General features: G+C 31.0%; 1 protein-coding gene across 2 annotated transcripts; it reads left to right on the top strand.

Moving 5' to 3' along the window:
• Positions 1–1,795: 1,795 nt before the first annotated feature.
• LOC145077075 (DNAse I-like superfamily protein) lies at positions 1,796–18,457 on the top strand. Of its 2 annotated transcripts, XM_079022853.1 has the most exons (12): positions 1,796–2,014; positions 13,914–14,076; positions 14,415–14,493; positions 14,769–14,880; positions 15,201–15,275; positions 15,692–15,764; positions 15,885–15,989; positions 16,077–16,836; positions 16,930–17,114; positions 17,205–17,313; positions 17,396–17,773; positions 18,024–18,457. In XM_079022853.1, exons 3-12 carry the CDS (start codon positions 14,437–14,439, stop codon positions 18,036–18,038), a joined length of 1,869 nt encoding a protein of 622 aa, XP_078878979.1. In that variant the 5' UTR covers positions 1,796–2,014; positions 13,914–14,076; positions 14,415–14,436; the 3' UTR covers positions 18,039–18,457. The 2 variants fall into 2 exon arrangements, with proteins under 2 accessions (XP_078878979.1, XP_078878978.1); XM_079022852.1 differs by lacking the exon at positions 13,914–14,076.
• The last annotated feature ends 3,599 nt before the right edge of the window (positions 18,458–22,056 follow it).

Raw genomic sequence — 22,056 nt, 5'->3', positions numbered from 1 at the left:
CAATTCTTTAACTCTATACCATATGTTCGATTATATATATATATATATATATATATATATATATATATATATATATATATATATATATATATATATATATATATATATATATATATATATATATAATTTATTTTATATAAAGATGTATTTTGGTGGTGGGGGGGCTGTTATACAAAAATGGTGAAGCAGATGCCGTGCGGTTGCGGTTGGATTATAATTTGACGACAAATTTAGACTCTTACCGTCCTCGCTGGAGAATCCCATGTGAACTAATAATTTAGTGAACAAATATATTGTTGATATAATTCCATGAGAAGCAATTGTTTATTTTTTTGTAATTATATTATTCCCATTGTCGTTTGAATTTCAGAAAAATATATATTCCATTGTTAAAATAAAATCTCTTAAAACACGGTTTTGTTTCGTTCCCATGAATAAACCCAGATTCACGTAACGTTTCATCATGAAAAAACCCATTTGATGAGCCCACAGATGGATTTTAATTGTAATTGTCGTTTGAATTTCAGAAAAAAAAAATATATTCCATTGTTAAAATAAAATCTCTTAGGACACGGTTTTGTTTCTTACCCATGAATAAACCCAGATTCACGTAAACTTTCATCATGAAAAAACCCATTGGATGAGCCCACAGATGGATTTTAAGTGTAATGGTCCTCACAAGACATTGTTTGTTTGTTCGATTTTTTCTTTCAATAATTCAGTGTTTTCATGCTCATTTCACATACCCGAAAAAAACCATGTTCTAACACCATTATCAACTAATGATTTTCTATACCATCATTATTTGAAACATAATAAAACTGATTTTATAATTTTTAAAAGCTTTTTTACAATAATATTAGCTGAAAAATAATAATATTTTATAGTTTTAAACGTAGAGGTGACAACCGTGTCGTATTCGGGTTACGAGATCAAAAAAACTCAACCTGGGCACAACCTACATAAATTTTTTCGTTGTTTTGCTCAACCCTAATCTAGATTAGCCATAAACAGACAAACTCGCTTAACCCGTTTAATTATACGGGTTCGCGAGTCAGATTCAGGTTTGTGAGTCAATATCGAGAGTTTGTAGGTCACAAGAAAAAAAAAATCTAAATATAACATATTTACTTATTAGTCCTTACTATCCCTTTTATAATAAATACATTTTTTATTTAATCTAATAAAATAAATAGGTTCATAGGTCAACCTACAAAATAATTTACAAACTAGAATACGATCTGTATAATAAATGGGTTTGCGGGTTGTAGATTAACATGTTAAAAACTAACTCAAACCCGTTATTATCATATCGAAATCATGTCGTGTCATATATCATATCAAGAATTGACAACCTAATTAAATGTTACACATTATTCAAAATTTTTGCTTAATTATCGTTTTGAATGTCGATTGCTAAAATGTAAACACACAAATGGGAAACCTTAGTATTTAAATGATGACCACGAAATGTCGAAAACCGTCCATAAAATAGAAACCAATACAATTTACCAAATATCAAATAAATTTAAAACTACATAAATAAATAAAACAAAATTATGTTTTGCCATTATCATTGTGTGAAGAGACCATGTGGCCTGCGTTACATAATCAGGTTCTAATTAATGCTCAAATTCTTTTTCCAAGACCAACCTGGGAACCCCCCAAGAAATGTACAAGTTGTATTCCACATAGTACATTATTTAAAAGCATATTATACCTAAAGTTAGGAAATAGCTCTATAAAAAGAAAAGACTCAATTAAATACTGGATCCGCTAACCCCACCCCCATCTACACCCTAACACCCACATCCATAACTATTGGATCCCATTCTACATGTTTTTTTCTCCTTTTCCCTTTCCTTCATCTTCGACTCAACAAAAAGTGGATGTGTTTCCTTCATCTGTAAGTGCCAAATTTGTAGAACAAGCAAACAAATTCAAACACTTGTCTCTTGAAGATCCTCATCTAATTAAACAAAGGAAGAAATCAAGACAATATGCATGCCAAAAGGTACCATCTCTCTCTCTCTCTCTCTCTCTCTCTCTCTCTCTCTCTCTCTCTCTAGTATATACATACATACACACACGTATACACACATCCTAGCTATCTATGCTTGTTGAAGAAAATTTGATCGGTGGATATGGAGTTTAGATGTGTTAAACACAAAAAACCTAGTTTTGATAGTTGCTTACCAGATATTACATCAGTAATCATGGTCCATGGATACAAAGCTTTATTTCTCCACAAAGTAATATATGGGTCATCGTGTACGTCAAGTCCTCTTCTATTTACTTTTTTTACAAGGTTTACTTTAATTAACTCCTTTTCAGATGTTTTGGAGGTTCGTAAGTGAAGGATTTGTATACAATTAATTAATCTTATCTAGACTTTAAAATCGATATTTTTGTGATTAAAATATTCAATTTTGGTAAGGAAAGAGTGATTGGCATTCTTCGAGCTAAAGTAGGTCGGAAAACAATGTTTAATTTACAATTTTTCGAATTAAAGTAGGTACGAAAACAATGTTTAGATGTATGAGTATGGAAAATATATATATATATATATATATATATATATATATATATATATATATATATATATATATATATATATATATAATAATAATAATAATAATAATAATAATAATAATAACTCGATGGTAAATTATATATATACTAGAAATCAAAACACAATTATGACAGTTATTGGTTACAAAGAGGTAAAATACCATATTTATTTATTTTGATATACTGTAGTTATTTGTGCTGGTGTCAGTGTTTTAGTTAAATATAAGATACAGCTATGTTATAACTAATGTGGACAAGCTTAGTTCTGCTCTTCTGAATGGGCGATGCTTTCTTAAACTAACCTAGATTTGGCTTCTAAATATTTGGATATATTCAAAGTAAGTTGCTAAAAAGTAAAAACATAAATGAAATGCCTTTTGAATTGTTCTTAAATAAATACAACATTTTCATTATACAAGCAAGAAATTAAATATCATTATATATTTTCTTTCTATTTATCTTTCTATCTATATGAAATAACGACAAATATCATATTTTTTATAAAATTAAGACATTAGTCATCATTTCATTTGGATAAAAAATTCGTAAGAAGAAGAGTAGGAGGATATTTAATTTCTCTTTACAAATATCTTCTTAGATTTATTTGTTTGTTAAATAGCACTATTATGCAATTATAATTGATATATAAACCCTTTTTTTTTTTTACTATTGTATGGATATTGAATATTTGAATGCTAATAAAAGCAATGATAAAAGTATATGCCATGACATTGTTAAATGACCTAGAAACAAAGATAAAGCGTTTTTATTTATTTAAGAAAGATCTATTAGGTTGTTTGTTTCTTCTAAAAGTCGTAATGTAACTCAATCTTTATATTTTCCAATAATAAAATTTAAAAGGCAATTGACATGGACAACACATGATTTGGTCAATCATATAAAATGGAAAGTAAAAACTAAAACTAAAATCCATGCTTAAATTAATTGAGTTTAAATAGTAAACCTCAATATCATCAAATGAGTTTTGATCAAATTTAATTTTCTATTTATATTCTTGTATTTTCATGGGCGGAGTTACGTTGGCTGCCCTCAACATTTTTTTTTTTAAATTATATGTTTTTTTAAAATAATATATTTGGAACTATAAAATAATATATTTTCACTTTTCAAAAATATTTTACTGTCATAAAATAATTAAAATTATTTTATCCTCTTCGGAAAAAGTTTTTAGGTCCGCACTTGCTTTCATCGTATTAAACAACATACAAAAAAGACAAGTATTTTCACAAAAAAACATAAAAACTTTGTTGACATATAGACTTGATTATGTCCCCGCATGCTTTTTCCCTCTACAAGAAAATGAGAGATGCCATCATAATCACCATGTATATATTCTGCAGTTTTGATGGTTTGTTTACATTTTTATATTCAGAAAATTCAAAGATATCGCTAACCATTTTTTAATTCTTAATTCAATATTTTTTTACAAATTAGTTGATACATTCAACTATCTTTTCGTTTTCTTAATCAGCAATTAACCACAAACTATTAGTTATATTAATTTTATCTTACTAATTAAGCCTAAACATACTATTGGTGTGTCAATGACATCGCCAAATACATGGCATCCACTACATGTATTTAAAATATGTATTATCGAGGGAAATTTCATAAAAACTATGTACTTTGGTTTTTTTCGGTTTCGCCACTGAAACAGTTTTTTTTTTCCAATTTAACCATCAGAATTTGTTTTATTTTTCATAAAAACCACTAAATTTATTCGATTTAACCATACAAAAAATTCTTTTTTATTTAACCATTAGAGCTTCTATTTTTTCCTTAAAATAAATCATGCTTAACAAAAAAAAAATTGTTCTGATTGGTGTCTACTATTCGATACCCAAAAAAACTTACAATGATTATTATGGAAAACAAAACCAAATTTTCAGTGGTTAAACCGAAATTAAAACAATCTTTTGATGATTAAATAAAAAAAAATTAATAGTTAAACCGAAAAAATCAAATTACAGTTATTTTTATAAAATTTTCTCCAATAGTAAAACATAACAAACATGTCAATTAAAAAAATAAAAAAGATATTTTTAATATTTTTGGTTTCAAACTTTCAATTTGTAATTGAGAGACTTTTTGAAAGCCGAATGTAGGTTGTCTTTACATAGATTGCTTTCTATAAGCATAGTATATCTTACATAAAATGATAAAATAATAATGAATCGACGGAAATACAACCTAGTGCATTACATGTTAAAGATCCAAAATAGTAAATACAAAGTAGCAATAAAGGCGGTGGAGTGTTTGGGTGGAAGTCAATGATGGACCACTGTACAATCACCGGCACTGCCGTCCGATGAACATAATGTCGCAAACGTGGGTGGTCCAGCCGCAGGCACGAGTCGTCGTTTCCGGAAGGGCGGAGTGCCTGTCATAATCGTATGACTCTTGGGTCGGGTCGGGTCAGTCAACCCACATTCTTTTTGTTGAACTTATCCCACTTGTCTACTGTCTCCCTCATCCCTGTCGGTGTCTTTCTACGGCAGGAATCAGAGTAGCTGAAAAGGGAACATTTTCACATATCATTGGGTCCCACCATTATCTACATCCATCTTTATTATTAAAAATCAAATTGTCGTATATATAAATGAAGTTGTATTTGTATTTGTGAAAAGTCTTTTAAAGTATAAAAAATTACTTTTTTGACCAAAGAATATTGACTGGTTCTTTGTAAATTAGGATAACCTTCCATTTCCTGAACCATTCTTGAAAATTCTCTGTTGTTGGCGTCACTTGAAAATTTTTGTGGTTATATTAGAGAAATTCAGTATGATTTTATATTGTGTTTGTATCCATCTTTCTAGATTAATATAAATATAAGATAATGAATTAAAAATGTAATATATTTTTTTATTTGTATACAATTGATCATTAAGTATTTTTTTTCGTCTATATTACCTTTCAACTTATTAAATTGTACACATTCAGTCCGTATGACCGACTACTCATATTAACCGGTAAAAATGACTTAATAGGGTAATATATTTCTCATTTTATACACATTTAATCCTTAATATTTTTTACATATTTAATCATTAATATTTTTTTTGTAATCATTTAGTAATTATTAATGATTTTTTTAGGTTTTTTCTCGACATCTTACTTGCGACAATCATTAATGAGTGTTTAGGCTTTTGATGTTTATGTACATCGCGATCTCGATTACTTGGTTGCTTAGGTCATGTGTTATGAACATTATAACTTCTTCATACGATCTCGGATTTTAACGATTTTTATATCCACATGTTCGTATTTTAGTCTACTACAACTTTTTGTTTAGAGTGCTTCCGTTAAAAAATAATATATTTTTAGTTACGGTCTTTATATCGATACTTTTTTTATGAATACATCTATGGATGTTTTTTTATATATAAATCATAAGTAAAAATTTATTACATTTTAATGGGAGTAATCTTAACGAAAGTTGTAGTAGACTAAAAAAACACATGGATATAAAAATCATTAAAATCTAATATCGTATGAAGAAGTTACGACGTTTATAACACAAGACCTAAGCCAAACAACAAGGTCGACACAATTAATTAGTCGAGATCGCGATAGACATAATCATTAACACCAACACCTCATCAATGATTGTCCCACATAAGATGTTGTGAGAAAAACCTAAATAAATCATTCATAAGTAATGAATGAATACAAAAACAAATATATTACCATATTAAGTCATTTTTCCTTACTAACATGGAGTAACCGGTCATAAGGACTGAATGTGTACAGTTTCATGGGGTAATGTCATAAAAACCCTCAAGTTTTCAGGGTTTTGTCGGTTTTGCCCAAAGTTGAATTTTATGTTCGTTTTTACCCTAACATTTTCCAAAAAATGTTCGGTTTTACCTTTTTACCGGTGAGAACAGGTTACCATTATATTAACTTCGCAAAAAACCCTTAAGTTTACAGTTTTTTTTACGTTTTTACCCTTAAGTTTATAATTTTTTTTACACTTTTACTCTATGTATTTTTTTTTTCATATTATACGTATTCAAGTAGAAAAATCATATGAATATGTATACTATGAAAAAAATATACTTAGAGTAAAAGTATAAAAAAATTATAAAATTAAGGGTAAAAACGTAAAAAATGGTAAACTTAAGGGTTTTTTTTGTGAATTTAATATAATGGTAACCTAGAAAACCTGTTATCACTAGTAAAATGGTAAAACCGAACATTTTTTTCGAAAATGTTTGGGTAAAAACGAACATAAATTTCAACTTTGGGTAAAACCGACAAAACCCTGAAAACTTGATGGTTTTTATGACATTAACCCTTTTAATAAGTTGAATGGGTAGACGTTGACGAAGAAAAAAACTCAATTATTAAATGTATACAAATCGAAAAATATATTATCCTTTTAAGTCATTATCCTATAAACATCAAAATTAAAAGAGAATATCAATAATTTTCACATCTTATTATTTTATATGAGTAAAAATATTGATAGAAATAAAAATAAAAATATACTTAATTCTTTATTTTTTAATTCCATGCAAATGAAATTGCATTTTTTTTAATTGGGTTATTGACATAAATGCATATCAAGGTCTCACGATTGGTTTGAAATGATTATTTAATTTTTTTTAACCTTTTAGACCATTAAACTCAAAAATTATCTGTCTAAAATACCATTTTTCCAAAATTTACCGGGTTTCCCCCGTTACATTGCTGATTTGTAGATAATCGACATGTCCACAAGGACTTTGACATTAAGAAAGTCAAAGATATTGATTATGTGTTCATCGGCGTATCAATTCACTAAAATCTCCCTCTCCGTCAACATCTTCCCCACCAAAGCTTCTCGTTCAACCTAAGGCCTCACCGTCCTCTCTTTATAAACTATTGTACTATAATCATTCTAGATCTAATCGTCGAAACTCCACCTTTGACTCAATCGCCACAGTTCATCACCGTCTCTGTCAAATGTATTACAAATCTCTCAAAGAAGTCATGTCATTATAACATGAAAATTCGCCTTCAGAAGAGGACTTTTGGAATTCAAGACACCATGATCGAATCACAATTGAAATAATCAAAGAGCGTGAGGTTGATTTCAATAATGGTAAGTTTAATAAAAGAAGACTTTTGAAGAATTGAAAGTGGATTCAGAAGATGACGGTGGAGGAATAGTCACACACAAAAGTGAAGTCTGTACAAAGTTTTCTTACAATACTTATTGAAGAACAAAGGGTAATCTTATATCGAGAACCAACTTACCCAAATATTTACAGAGGTAATCAATGAACAAAAAGCTAATTCATATTAGGGATCGTCTTGTACGTCTCTTCAGTCTAAAGAAGGAAAATTAAATAAATATACGATCAAATCGGACTTATCTTATAGGAAAACCATGAAGGAACATGTTTCCTTCGGGGAGCATCAAAACCCAAAACTATGGCAGGAAGTTTATCGGGTGATGGTTTCAAAGTCTTCCCCAAACAATAATCAAAATCGGGATGTAGTGCACACTTCAAATGTGAACGGAGAAGGCAAAGCAGGTATACAACAATAATTAAGAGAGAATGAAGAGCAGGGTAGTGGTAGTAAGCTGCGGCGATGGTGGTGAGACTGTTTGGTTTAACTGTGAAGAACAAAGGTGGTGGTGTTTGTCTTAATAAAATGATTTTAAGGAGAGAATAAGGGAAAGCATGTGAGATAAATGGAAACTTACTATTCATGGTTGCTTTTTAATGATTTAGAGAGATAGTCACATGAAAAGAGAGGTACAAAGAGAAGTTATGTCGATGTGGGGATGGGTTTAAAACCCATCGTTACTAGATGGAGAGGGAGAAGCACCATGAGTGACTTTTCCGACAAGATTGGTGGCAAACACAATTTAGTGTTTCATAGTTTCTTTCCTGGTGTTTACCGTGTGGGAAGAGGAGTGTGAACCATAGGGTGAAACTTTGCATGAGAAACCAGGTTAATGGTAGGAGATGGTGGGTTTTCCCTTTTATTTTGTAATTTTTAATAGAAAATAGTTTGGTCCACATGGCTATGGAACCTTTGATTATCATAAGTAAATATAAACAAATGTAACCTGGGAAACCTGGTAAATTTGAGAAAAATGATATTTTAGATAGATAATTTTTAAGTTTAATGGTCTAAAATGTGAAAAAAAAAAGTTAAATGGTTATTTAAAACCAAACGTGAAACCATGATGCGCCTTTATGTTAATAACATTTTTTTAATTTTGATTCTTATATCTTTAAGGGACATGAGATATAGTCAATGAGATTTTATAGCGTATGTTCCTAGGAACAATGGTGTAGTCACATAGAGGCAAAGGTGAGCCTTCCCCCCCCCCCCCCCCCCCCTCCACCCCACCCACCCCACATACACACACAAGTTTAAGTTTATATTTTGTTAAGTAAAAAGAATTAATTCATCTCATTCAAAACTTCAGATCTCATATCTGGCTCATATTTTATAAATTATTTGGTATACCCAAATTCAAAACTTTAGATATCATATCTCGTTCATACATTTTAAATTTTTTGACCCACTCTAAAATAAAATCCTGGCTACGTCATTGCCTAGGAATGATGAGAACTTTTAGTACATTTAGTGACTGCTTAGGAATGATGGAAACTTTAAGTACATTTAGTGGTGTGTATAACAGATTATCTGTTGGTTAATTTTGTTGTCGAAAGTTTCTTTTACCTATTAAAAGTATTTTGTTGTCCAAAGTTTCTTTTACCTATTAAAAGTATTGAAACTAGTTTATCTTACAAACTTAGTGTATGGAGATGTTGTCGAGCTAGTTCACTACGATGGCCATTTTGGTGTGTATAGATGTTTGTTATGGAAAATTGAAGGACTGCCACACTTATTCATGAGTTAAATCCAAACATATCGTAGCTAATCGTAAAGTTTTACATTTTAACAAAAAATTTAAATCAACAAATCAATCAATATGATAATCTAGCAAAATATATAAGGGTGTGTTTGAGATTGCTTTTTAAACATAAAAGTCATTTTTATAAAATGATTTTTTGTAAAATAATTTTTTTTAAAAGATGATGTTTAAAATGTGTTTGGCTTACCTTTTATAACTTTTAAATGATAAAAGCTAAAAATCACAAAAAGATAGGAATTCATATCTTTTCTCCGGCCAACTTTTCATTCCTAACTAAAAATTGATTTTAAAAGATCTTTTCAATTTGCCAAACAACTTTTAGTAATTTTTAACTTTTTGAAAAAATTAAAAGTAAAAAAGATGATTAAAAAAGAATTCCAAAAACCCTCTAAATCAACAAATCAACCAATATAATATTTTAAAAGTTAAAAAGTTCTCATTGATATAAAATTAATAAAGAACTTTAACTGTGTTGAAAAAAATCAAAATGGTTAATGATAAGTATAAAATATAATTATTGTGCTGAAAAAAAATCAAAAAGGTTAATGATAAGTATAAAATATAATTATTGTAAATTTTTTTTGTTAATTTGTCATTTCAATTTAGATTTTATATATAATACCATATTTAATTTTGTTTGCAAGCATTAGAAAATACAATTTGATTTTGTTTTATATTTAACAACATATTAAATTTAATAAATTAAGTATATTTGATTAGTAATTTAAAAGGTGTTGATCTAAATAAGAATGTTTAGCATAAAAAGTTATATATTAAATAACTTAATTCATTATAAATTAATGAATATGGTTTAAGATGCTCAACCACATAAAATGACAGACAATTTTTATATGATATGCTAAAAAAATGCTTGTACATATCATAGTATTACATTTATTTAGTTTAATACGGAGAAATTCAATTTTTTATGAATAATAAAATTATTGTTATTAAGTACAAAATAGCAACTTTATATTAAATTAAAAATTGATATTAACGGTGTTTTTATTTTGAACCATGTGATAAGATACATGGCTCTTAAAAGATCGGTACTTGAGATTGGTAATACTTATAATAACCTAATAAAATTCTGACTAATTAATATGGTTTAAGATAAATATTTATCTCGAATGACATTTACTCAAGAGCCTTTACATATGGGTTATATGTGAATTAAATTTTGTATAACTAAGGGTTAAATTCTCACGCGATCTACTTACCCTTAGAAACGATAAAAGCTGCAACGTACTCTTGAACTGTGTTATGTAATTTGATTAAAAAAGTAAATGGATGCATAATTATAGGTCTAAGGTTATTTTATTAGTTTATTTGAAATTGTTTAATATTTATATGTATAAATAAAAAAATATATTGAATTCTATAGGTTGATGATATTTTGTATTAAGATAAATTCTAAATATCTTATCCTTGAACTCAATGATTTATGATGAATATAATGGTTTTATCAAATTCTTGTGGATTTGAACATCCATATAAATTTGTTTCTATTATGAAGTATGAGAATATATAATTTGTAAAGACATAAAGAAAGAAACATACTTTATAACTACATATATATAAAAATGAATTTTGAGACCAAAAATATATGGTGTATGATATATTTCATATTGAAATAAATTTATATTATTATGTTGATAAAATAAAATATTTTAAATGAGATATTTGAATTATACCGGATATTATATAATAAAAGTTATGATAGAAATTCAAATTAACTATTTTGACTTGATTACAAACAAAAAATGAAAATTAAAAAGCTATTAAAGTTAGTTATTATTTATTAATTGTAATTCAATGGCGATTTCAACATTTCTTTTTGTTTGGGGGCATTTTTTGAATTTCTTAAAAAACATAAAGGACTTTCTAGTAAAAAATTTAATAACTAACTTATTTATATGTAATTTTTTTTTGCCACTGGAGGCATGTGCCCCTACTATCAAAGCTTTAAATACACCGCAGCCTAAAAACACTAAAGGTATCATCTATCGTGAAATAGCCATTATTTTAGTTAACCATGCTTATTAATTTGTGTGTGGTCATGGGCTCACACAATTTTTCTTCATAATATTTATCACTCTTGTTCATGATACTATTCCACAACTACTTTCCATTCACATTCCTTCAATGGTTCAACCGTCTTTCACAAAATTGATTTAATCCTTCGTAAGGATCATGTTCGCCTTTATAAGTTGTGTTTACATCTCCAAAATAGTCTTGATGGACGCTATTACTACCTCTTCCATGGTCCGACTTCACAAAACTCTCTCTCCCTCTTTCTTAGTTTCGTTCATGATCAATTTTTTTTTTTTCCGATTTTTTCCAATCTTTGACAGGAAAACGTAAAATAAAAAATATATAATATTTTAATATAATTAATCAAATAAATAACACCATGCTTGAGAGCGTCATCCTCTTCATTTTAATTTCTTTTAGTTTGTAAAACACTTTTGAACAATGCGACTTTGATGGCAAAATAAATCTGCTAAAAAGCATACCGGCAAAAAGAAAAGAAAATTACCTCACGAAAAATTCGCAAGATTGAACATCATCGCTAAGTGGCAGCTAAATTTAAGGAATCTTTTTTTGTCAACCTTGCAAATTGGCGACTCCTTTTTCCTGATTTAGATGGGTTATATGTGATATAAGTGGAAAAATGTCTTAAAATGATCACTTTTATGATAACTTATTTTTAATTTTATTTGATATATTTTTAATATAGTCTTAATGAATTAGCTAAAAAAAAATATAGAATAATGACACTTGTCATAATTTGATTGGGTAGGAATAATTGTAGGCATAAAAAGATAAGAATCAATTTAATTTCTCTTTTAATTATTGTTATACTAATTTAATCTAGTCAAAATTTCACAAATGGTTTTTATGGTTTTAAAATTGTCCCCAAAATAGTCCTTATATAAATTTTCTTGCACAAATGGTCCTTAAGTATGGATATCATTACACCACCGATCCTTTTAGTTTGAATTCTGTTTCACCACTTTCCCTTTTGATTAACTATGCTCAATTTTTTTGTTAAACCCATGCAAAGTTACATTTTTCCCCTCCTCCAATAAATATACCTAACATAACCACCACCAGTCCACCCTTTTTCTATCCCTTATTACTTCGTCTAAACCTACCACCACATCCACACCACACATACATACATCCACCATCAAGCTCATCTCTAACCTTAACCTTCATTGCAGCCCTACCTTACAATATCTATATCATAATACCTACCCACCTTCACCTTTTAGCCAACAACTACCATTGTCTCCATCTTCACACCGTCCATCGAATCTACATACTTCAACGTCAATGTACCTACAAATCACTATGGAACATAGAGTGATTTGTGTTTTTCTTCTTCTTGGCGGCTTTCAATTTCCTGAATCAATATTTAGAACCCTAAATTCCAACCTAAACTTACATATAATAATATCGAACCCCTTTTGATTTCAATGCTAATTAGAAGGTTTTGTGCCTCTATTCTCGTTTCAATCTTAACCTAGTTTCTCTTATTCAAAAACCTACCAACCCTCTCTTCGCCTTCAACAAAATCATTCTAAGAATACCAAATTCCTAAATCCCCAAGTCAAGTCTAAGAAGAGAGAATCTCAAAGACTTATAGTTGTCCTAATTTCGACATTGTATGTGTGTATGTGTGTTTAATCTATCATAAAAAAGCCTTCCTCCATAACCGCCAAACAGACTAGCTCGATTCGACACACACACTTGATTTGGGTTTAATACACACATTAAAAAATTGAAAAACACTCGCACATAGTGAATAAGACGAAAAGGGTGTGTAAAATCAATTGAAATCAATCACATTCGAAGATAGAAAATGTGTGTAAATGATGCACTCGGTGGTGTGAAAATGACGATGATTGAAAGTGTTAATGTTCCATAAAGAGAAAAAGACATAATAAAGGAATAAAAGATGGACAATATAGTCTTTTCAAATGAAAGTGTTTTTGAATTTTTTAATCTAAAAACTAAGATTTAGTAATATTTCAATTTCTAACAATATCTTAAAAAAGAGCAAAAATCATTTCAACTTATGAGATTTTTTTAACAAGGACGTTTTCATCATTAAACGTTAGATAAACACAAATAAACTTTATTCCAAAGCATGTTTGACACAAAGGGTTTAAGAACTTTCGCTTCTAGGTTTTAGTTTGTAACAAAAATTCTAATTCTCTTTTTTATTTAATTATAGGAGTATTTAATTTTTATTTTTTCTTCATAAAAGTAGCTTTTTGAATTTTTTTTTTAACTTTTGATTTATTTTAGCCACCCCCCCTAACTTTCATCTATCAAATTTCAACCATCGACTACTACCTTTCTAACTGACACCTAATTGCTAGGCATATACACTATTCTACATGAATATATGTGTGATGTGAATTAACAGGGATGTTCCCAATAAGCCAATACACAAATCCCAATACCAACTGGTACGCGTCGTAGCTATCAATCATGTTGTGTGGGAACTGGGGAAGGGTGGGAAAACGAGCACAAGCGAGAGTGCGATGGATGATATAGTCTTAGACTGGTGGGGGCATAGAAGAAACATGGTCAGGAATTCGGTATCTTTTTATATACACTACTTTTTACGACCCACCCGTTTAAAATGTTAAATGTTTATTAAATACTTTCAATAATAAAAACTAATAAAATCAGATGAGCTCTTCCCCTAATTTATCATATTCAATTCTTTCCTTTCCTTTCCATGATACTCGGCATTCATTTTTCCTTAAAATAAATAGATATAAATGAAACACAGTGCTTATTACTGTACTTGCAACTAGAATCGCAAAGCTACTTGATTATACACCACCTTCTTCAACCACCGTCACCCTTTCCCAGTTTCAACTTTCAGTTGTCAAATCCATTTTCTTTTTGTTCCTGATAGGATTTCTGCAAACTCAAGCTTGATGAAGCACCGACATCACGAACAGCATCATCCTCCGTCGAAGAATCAGGGCCATGAGGTACATTTGTTTCTCCTTCATTAGCTTTTTATTGTACACAGTCAGCACCGGATAAGATCATCGACGTATTCATCCACTACGACGAAAAGCTTTTTTCTAGCAGATAACCGGATGTATCGGTTGTACATAACGTCGTTAAGATCTGTGAAGTTATTCGGGTTTGGTTGTGTTATGTGTGTGTTTTGGTTGTTCAGATTTGTAATTTGGAGAACTTAAAAGAAGAACTGCGGAGGTCGTTTGGCTGAAATTATTGTTTTGGCTGTACGTGTTTGCAGGTGTTCTGGCCGAGAATCGTTATCCGGAAGTGGCTCAACCGTTCCGGTAAGGATTCCGATTACAGCGCTGATCCGGAGGACGAAGATAGCAACTATGATTCCGAGGGCGAAGGTCAGATTTAACTACTTGTTCATTTGTTTTGTTGCTATAATATCTGTAGATGTTGATTCTACTTATACCTATTCGATCTCTCATCTCTGAACTTTGAGCGAATGTGGAATTTGGATTATGGATGAATATATAACTAATTGATGACATACACCAGATTTTTGTCAAACAGTTCTTGTTATAATCCCGAGTGTAGCCCATATTGTCGCTAATTGGGGGAGTAAATTAGGATTAATATGTTAATAACTGGGTTACAGTTGGAGCAACTTTGGATCGTATATATATGTGTTGTTTATGAATTTGATTTGATTTTGTTTTCACAGAAGACTCGTATGAGTCGCCAAAAGAAACACGAGTCCAGGATAAACAAGCAGCAGATGATTTCCAGAGTGATAATGGTAAAAGCATACAATTTCTCTTTCTCTCTCCTTTTTTTTTTTGGTTTTCTTATAATGAAGTAGATACAAATGGCGTCACAAAGTGTTAGTTGATGCTATCTTTTATTATTTATTATTCAATTAAATAAAACATTCTGTGATCCATAAGTTTTTGTTGCCTTCCTCTTGGACCTTTTGTTGCTGTTTCGATTCTTTAATTTGATATTTAAGAGCACCATGTGTTTTCTTGTGGTATTTAAAGAAGCCTACCAATTGAGAACTACGTGCATTAACTAAATATGTTTTATTCACACTTTCTACATCTCTTAAGTATTTTATTTTTACAGACCATGTGCATTGTTTTTATCTTTTTTACACTTCTTTCAAATTAGGTCTCTATTCATTGACTAAATAATTTTTCTTTAATTGGTCAACAGGAGCTTTTCCAAGGTCAAGACGACGAAAGTCAGAGACAATGCGTGCACAGTATATAGAAGCAAAGGAACTTAAGTAAGCTTTCACATGTGATTTACATTTTACAACTGTTTTCTTCACTATTTTGCTACTGTTTAGCATCTGATACTTTGTACTTTTTTTCTTGCTTTCTTTTGTGTTTCTTTCTATTCTAAGAGTATCTGTCAGCACTTGGAATGTTGGAGGGAAACTTCCATCTGAAGATTTAAATATTAATGACATGCTCGATGTGGACAATCCTGCTGACATATACGTGATTGGGTATCTATCTAAATTCATTTCTTTGAATTTATCTATGCAAACAAAAACAGTAAAAAACAGTACTAATTTCCATGACTACTTAAACAGTTTTCAGGAGATAATTCCTTTAAATGCTGGAAACATTTTTGGAGCTGAAGATAATCGACCAGTCCCAATATGGGAAAATGTAATTCGTGGGACCCTTAACAAAATTCAACCTGAAAAGACCAAATTCAAATGCTACAGTAACCCTTCATCTCCATCAAGATTTAAACCTTCTGAAGATGCTCCAGATATAGAAGATGAAGTAGTTTTAGAAAGTGATAGTGAAGGAGAAGAAGAAGTCCACCCTTTTAACGAGGAATCTTGCTTTGATGATACACTTTCAACTATTCAAGAAAAGAAACTCGTTTGCTTTCCATCTGAAGAAAATGTTAAGGAATTGGTTGTTTCTAATAATAGAAAGTTGACAAGAATACTTAGTGGGACAGAAAGGATAGGGCTGAGCTGGCCGGAGCCACCGTTGGATCTTTTGGCTCAGTGTGCAACAACAGAGAGACCAAATTCATTGAAAACTGTTAAATCTTTTACGACTTCTAAATCTTTTAGATCTTACGCTTCTTTTAAGTCGTATATAAATGTTGACATTAATAATAATCGAGTCATACCAGAGGAAGCTCTTGTTGCTGACCTGGATCTTGACTCCACATTGTATAGAAAAAGACGACCCCCATATGTAAAAATTGTTAGCAAACAAATGGTGGGAGTATTTATTACAATATGGGTGCGTAGAAGATTGAGAAAGCATATACAAAATGTACACGTGTCAGCTGTTGGTGTTGGTGTCATGGGTTACATAGGCAACAAGGTGACACATGGATCTTATTTTGTATTATATTACATCTTGTTAATCGTTCCCTTTCTTTTACAATTAACAGATTCTGTATTTTTATATTTTCAGGGGTCGATATCAGTGAGCATGTCGATATATCAGACACTTTTCTGTTTCATTTGCACTCATTTAACCTCAGGTGAAAGGGAAGCTGATGCTGCTAAAAGAAATGCTGATGTTCATGAAATTCACAAAAGAACTCGTTTTAGCTCATTTTCAAAAAATACTCTTCCCAAGAAGATAGACAACCATGAGTAAGTATAATAGTAAACAGCTTACAAATTTTGGTTTATTTCAAGTTTTCTATTTTTCTTAGGAATTAACTTTCGTATATATATTTCCAGTCGAATTATCTGGTTGGGTGATTTAAATTATCGGCTGAATTTGTCATACGATAAAACACGTGACTTAATTTCCAAAAACCGCTGGCCAAAATTGTCAGAGTATGATCAAGTAAGTTGGTGTTATATTTATAAAAACTAGCTTAAAATTAAATTAGAAATATTAAATTATTTACATGACATGTTAATTGCAGCTAATTAAGGAGCTAAGAAAAGGTCGTGCATTTGATGGGTGGTCGGAGGGTATTTTGGACTTTGCACCAACTTACAAATACGAGCAAAATTCAGAGAGATATTATGGGGAGGATCCGAAAGTTGGGAGGAGAACTCCGGCATGGTGTGACAGAATCCTTTCATATGGGAAAGGAATCAGGCAGATGAGTTACAGAAGAACTGAATTTATGCTCTCTGATCATAGGCCTGTGTCTGCATGTTATATGATAGAGGTGGAAGTTTTCTCTCCAAGGAGATTACAAAAAGCACTTACTTTCACTGATGCCGAGATTGAGAATGATGGAATTGTGGCCGGAATGGCAATTGATCGTGGAATCAACCACTTAAGATTAAAAGAGGTTAGTCATCTAAGGGCGTGTTTGGTTCGTGGATTCTGACGGAATCGGTGGAATTCAATTCCAACAGAATCCTTCAAATTCCATGTTTGATGCTGTTGGAGGAATTCAATTTCACTCTTCCTTTTTTTATTCTTTAAAAGACGAAATTACCCTCGTTATATATATATTGGAATAATTAATATAAGTTCATTGAAATTTTATTATGTTTCTTGCCGACCAAACATTTTAATAAGATTTTGTTCTGTCGCAGGATACATATTGGTAGTCAGCGTATGCACAAGGCCAAATGTGCTACTGAGTTGAGTTGAGTTGAGTTGAGATGACTCAGGCTATTGGGACTCGGATGATTCTTTTATCATTTATGGTAACAGTTGAGTTTCATTGATTGTGATCAAAGTATGTGTAAATTATATGTGGTGGGGGTATAGTTTTATTCAAAGTTAGGTTAGCAAAGAAAAGTTCCCTTCAATAATTTTAGGAGAAGTGTTTACTTATATGTACTTGTGGGCCATACACATGAAAGAAATGTCGTTTTTTTTTTTTCTTTTAAATTTTTTCAAGTGCAAATATATTTTTCCTTGTAGTTTCTGTTCAAGGCTTTGTTGTTATTGTTGTTGGATTGAGTGAGTTTGGTCGTTGTACATGTAACGTGGTTTGGGAAGTAATTAAATTATTTGGGGTCAAGTGCGAGTAGAGTAGAATTTTGGGTTGTTTTTTTGTTCCCTTTTTATGTATTTGTGAAATCTTTGAGAATAAAGAGTTGAATGGTATTTTTGAAAATTCCTTCATTTGGTAACGTGGCAAAACAAAATCTTAGGGTTGCATTTCAGAAAATTTACATTATGCCAGAAAATTTCCCAAAAATTACACTGTACTACAAAATTTAAGGAGTTGCATCGGCCATCCCGAGAACCCACTTAAATCCAATCCTGTTTGGTAATGTGTAAAGCATAGATTCAAAGTATTAAGTTTTTAATTCGATTATTTGTTTGTATATATAAACTTTTTGTATCTGAATTAAGTGCGTGATAAAAGAAAAGTTGGAAATGCCACATATACACTACTAAATGAAATCTCTTGTTAATTTGAAAAACGAGTCTAAAAGCAAACGACTATAAAAGAACTAGAGGTGAGGTGAAAAAAAACTGGTTTGATCTAAACCAATTTGGGAATGACGAAACATAATTTGATGTTGGATATAGATACTTTGCCATGTATGGGTGTTTGTACCCTTGGGGGGGGGGGGGGGGGGGCTTAGAGCCCAAGTTGCGGTTACGACTTTAATAATTTCTTGTGTTGTGTTACAAATCGGAACCCAAGTGTTCTTTTGTCATATTAGAATCCGAACCTACGGTGTGTTACACTACTAAGTCCCCCTAATGATCACAAAGTGAAAACTAGAGCTGATCGTAATGTAGGATGTTCTCGAGATCACGTTTCGACGCACAAGTTCGGATGAGAAATTTAGGAGAACGTAAAAGAGTAAATATGGAAGAGTACATGTATGTATTACTAAAACCTGCCATTAGCTAGGGTGATATTTATATTGTTGTTGTTATGGGAGGCAAGACCCGTCTTTTAGCCTAAAAATGTTGTTGGTAAGATATGATTTTGACGTGTCTATTTGATGAGTTTCTTTTGGGAATGGGTGAAACACAATCCAATGTTGGTTGTGAGATATTTGCAACGAATGGGTGTTGGTATCCATATAGATGGTGTTTTAGCGCCCAAGGTTGGTTACAACTTAATTAGTTTCTTGTATTTTCATGTTATAGTGTGGAACTTAAGTGTTTTGAATTGTCATATTAGAATTTGACCCTTCGGTGTGTGACACAATTAAGTCCCCTTAATGATCACAAAGTGAAATCTAGGGTCAACCATAACATGGGATGAGCCTGAGATTTCGTTTCAAAGCCCAAGTGAGGATGGGGAATCTGAGAGAATGTAAGAGAGTAAATATTAAAGACTAGATGTTTGTATTATTGAAACATCCCATTAGCTAGGGTGGTATTTATATTGTTGTCGTGGAAGGTAAGACCTCCCTTTTAGCCTACAAAAGTTGCTAGTAAGATATGCTTTTGGTAGGCTTGTTTGAAGCACTCCTTTTGGGAACAGGTGAAACACAATACAATGTTGTTGGTTGTGAGATATTTTGCCATACATGAGTGTTTATACCCTCATGAGGGATTGTGTTAGTGCCCAAGTTACAACTTTAGTCATTTCTTGTATTGTCGTGTTACTGTTCGGAACCCAAGTGTTTTGAATTGTCATATTAGAATCTAACCCTTTGATGTCTTACACTACTAAGCCCCCTAATGACCACAAACCGAAAACTAGAGTCAGTCGTATTACATAAAGTGCCTGATGTTACGTTTCAATGCCTAAGTGAGGATGGGAATTTTGAAAGAATATAAGAGAGTAAATATTGAAGACTAGAAGTATGTATTACTGAAACCTTCCATTAGCTAGGATGGTATTTATATTATTGTTGTTGTGGGGGCATGACCTGCATTTTAGCCTAAATATGTCACTGGTAAGATATGCTTTTAGCAGGTTTGCTTGATGCGCTCCTTTTGGTAATGGACGAAACATAATTCGATTAGGCTTCTGAGATATTTTTCCGTGTATGCGTATCCTTCAAATGTGCGCCGGGGGGGGGGGGGGGGGGTGGCTGTGAGATATTTTGTCATGTATTGGTGTTGATACTCGTATGGGGGGTTGTTTTAGCGCCCAAATTACGACTTTAGTCGTTTTTTGTATTTTTGTGGTTCAGTTTGGAACCCATGTGTTCTAAATTGTCATATTAGAATTTGACCCTTCGATGTCTTACACTATTAAGTCCCCCTAATGATCACAAAGTGAAAACTAGAATCAGGCGTAATCCATGAAGTGCTTGATATTACGTAACAACGCCCAAGTGAGGATGCAAAATTTGAAAGAATATAAGAAAGTAAATATTAAAGACTAGATGTATGTATTATTGTAACCTTCCATTAGCTAGGTGACATTTATATTATTGTTGTTGTGGGGGTAAGACCTATCTTTTAGCCTAAAAATATGGTTGGTAAGATATGCTTTTGGCAGGTCTGTTTGATGCGCTCCTTTTGGTAATGGACGAAACATAATCCGATTTTGAATATGAGATATTTTACCGTGTATGTGTGTTTGTACCCTTAGAATGCACACATGGGGTGGGGGTGTTTTGGTGTGTAGGTTGGGTTACAAATTTAATAGTTTCTCATATTCTCATGTTATAATTCGGTATCCAAGTGTTCTGAATTGCCATATTGGAATCCGACCCTTCGGTGTATTACACAACCAAGTCCCGAAAATGATCACAAAGTGAAACCTAGAGTTGGTCGTAATCCAGCATGAGCCCGATAGTATGTTTTCAAGCCCAAGTTAGGATGAGTAATTTTAGAGAATGTAAGAGAGTAAATATTGAAGAGTAGATGAGTGTATTATTGAAACCTCCCATTAGCTAGGGTGATATTTATAGGGTTGTAAAGGAATTGAATGTTCAATGTTTGTAAACCGTTCGGCGGAAAGTTCATTTATGTTCTTTTATTTAATAAATGAATGAACACCAACAAGTATTTTCGTTCATTTAGTTAAACAAACAAAAATGAACAATGATCTCTTTTGATCATTTATGTTCATGAAGATTCATTTAACTTTGTTTATGTTTGGTTATTTTATATATATATATATATATATATATATATATATATATATATACACACACACACACACACACATACACACAAAGCTTCAACTTTATATTTATTTCGATACTTTAAATTAGAGAGTATGTGACAACCAATAAATAAAATTTTAAAAACCAGTTCTTACCGCGAGCCATAGAAGAGAATAGTTCAACTAGCACCGCTTTTATGCATATTTTGGACCGGAACAAACTGGCCGATTTTTACAAAAAAAAAAAAAAAAAAAATATTTGAACCGGTTGAACTGAATAAAAACACACGGAAATAAAATATTTTAAAGGGATAATGACTTAAAAGAGTAATATATTTTTCGATTTGTACACATTTGGTCACTGAGTTTTTTTTTTCGTCCACATTTACCCCTTCAACTTGTTAAACCGTACACATTCAGTCCTTATGACCGGTTACTTCAGGGTAGTCGGGAAAAATGACTTAATAGGGTAATATATTTCTCATTTTATACACATTTAGTCCTTAATATTTTTGTACACATTTAGTCCATAATATGTTATTGTTTCAAAATAAGTCATTTTTGTTTTTGTACACATTCAATACTTA

Source organism: Lactuca serriola, chromosome 9 (assembly GCF_051521515.1).
Source record: "Lactuca serriola cultivar US96UC23 chromosome 9, Lser_US96UC23_V15, whole genome shotgun sequence".
In the NCBI taxonomy this organism is placed as follows: domain Eukaryota; kingdom Viridiplantae; phylum Streptophyta; class Magnoliopsida; order Asterales; family Asteraceae; genus Lactuca; species Lactuca serriola.
The sequence above is the reverse complement of the archived record's forward strand: the minus strand, read 5'-3'. Positions and strand labels throughout refer to the sequence as shown.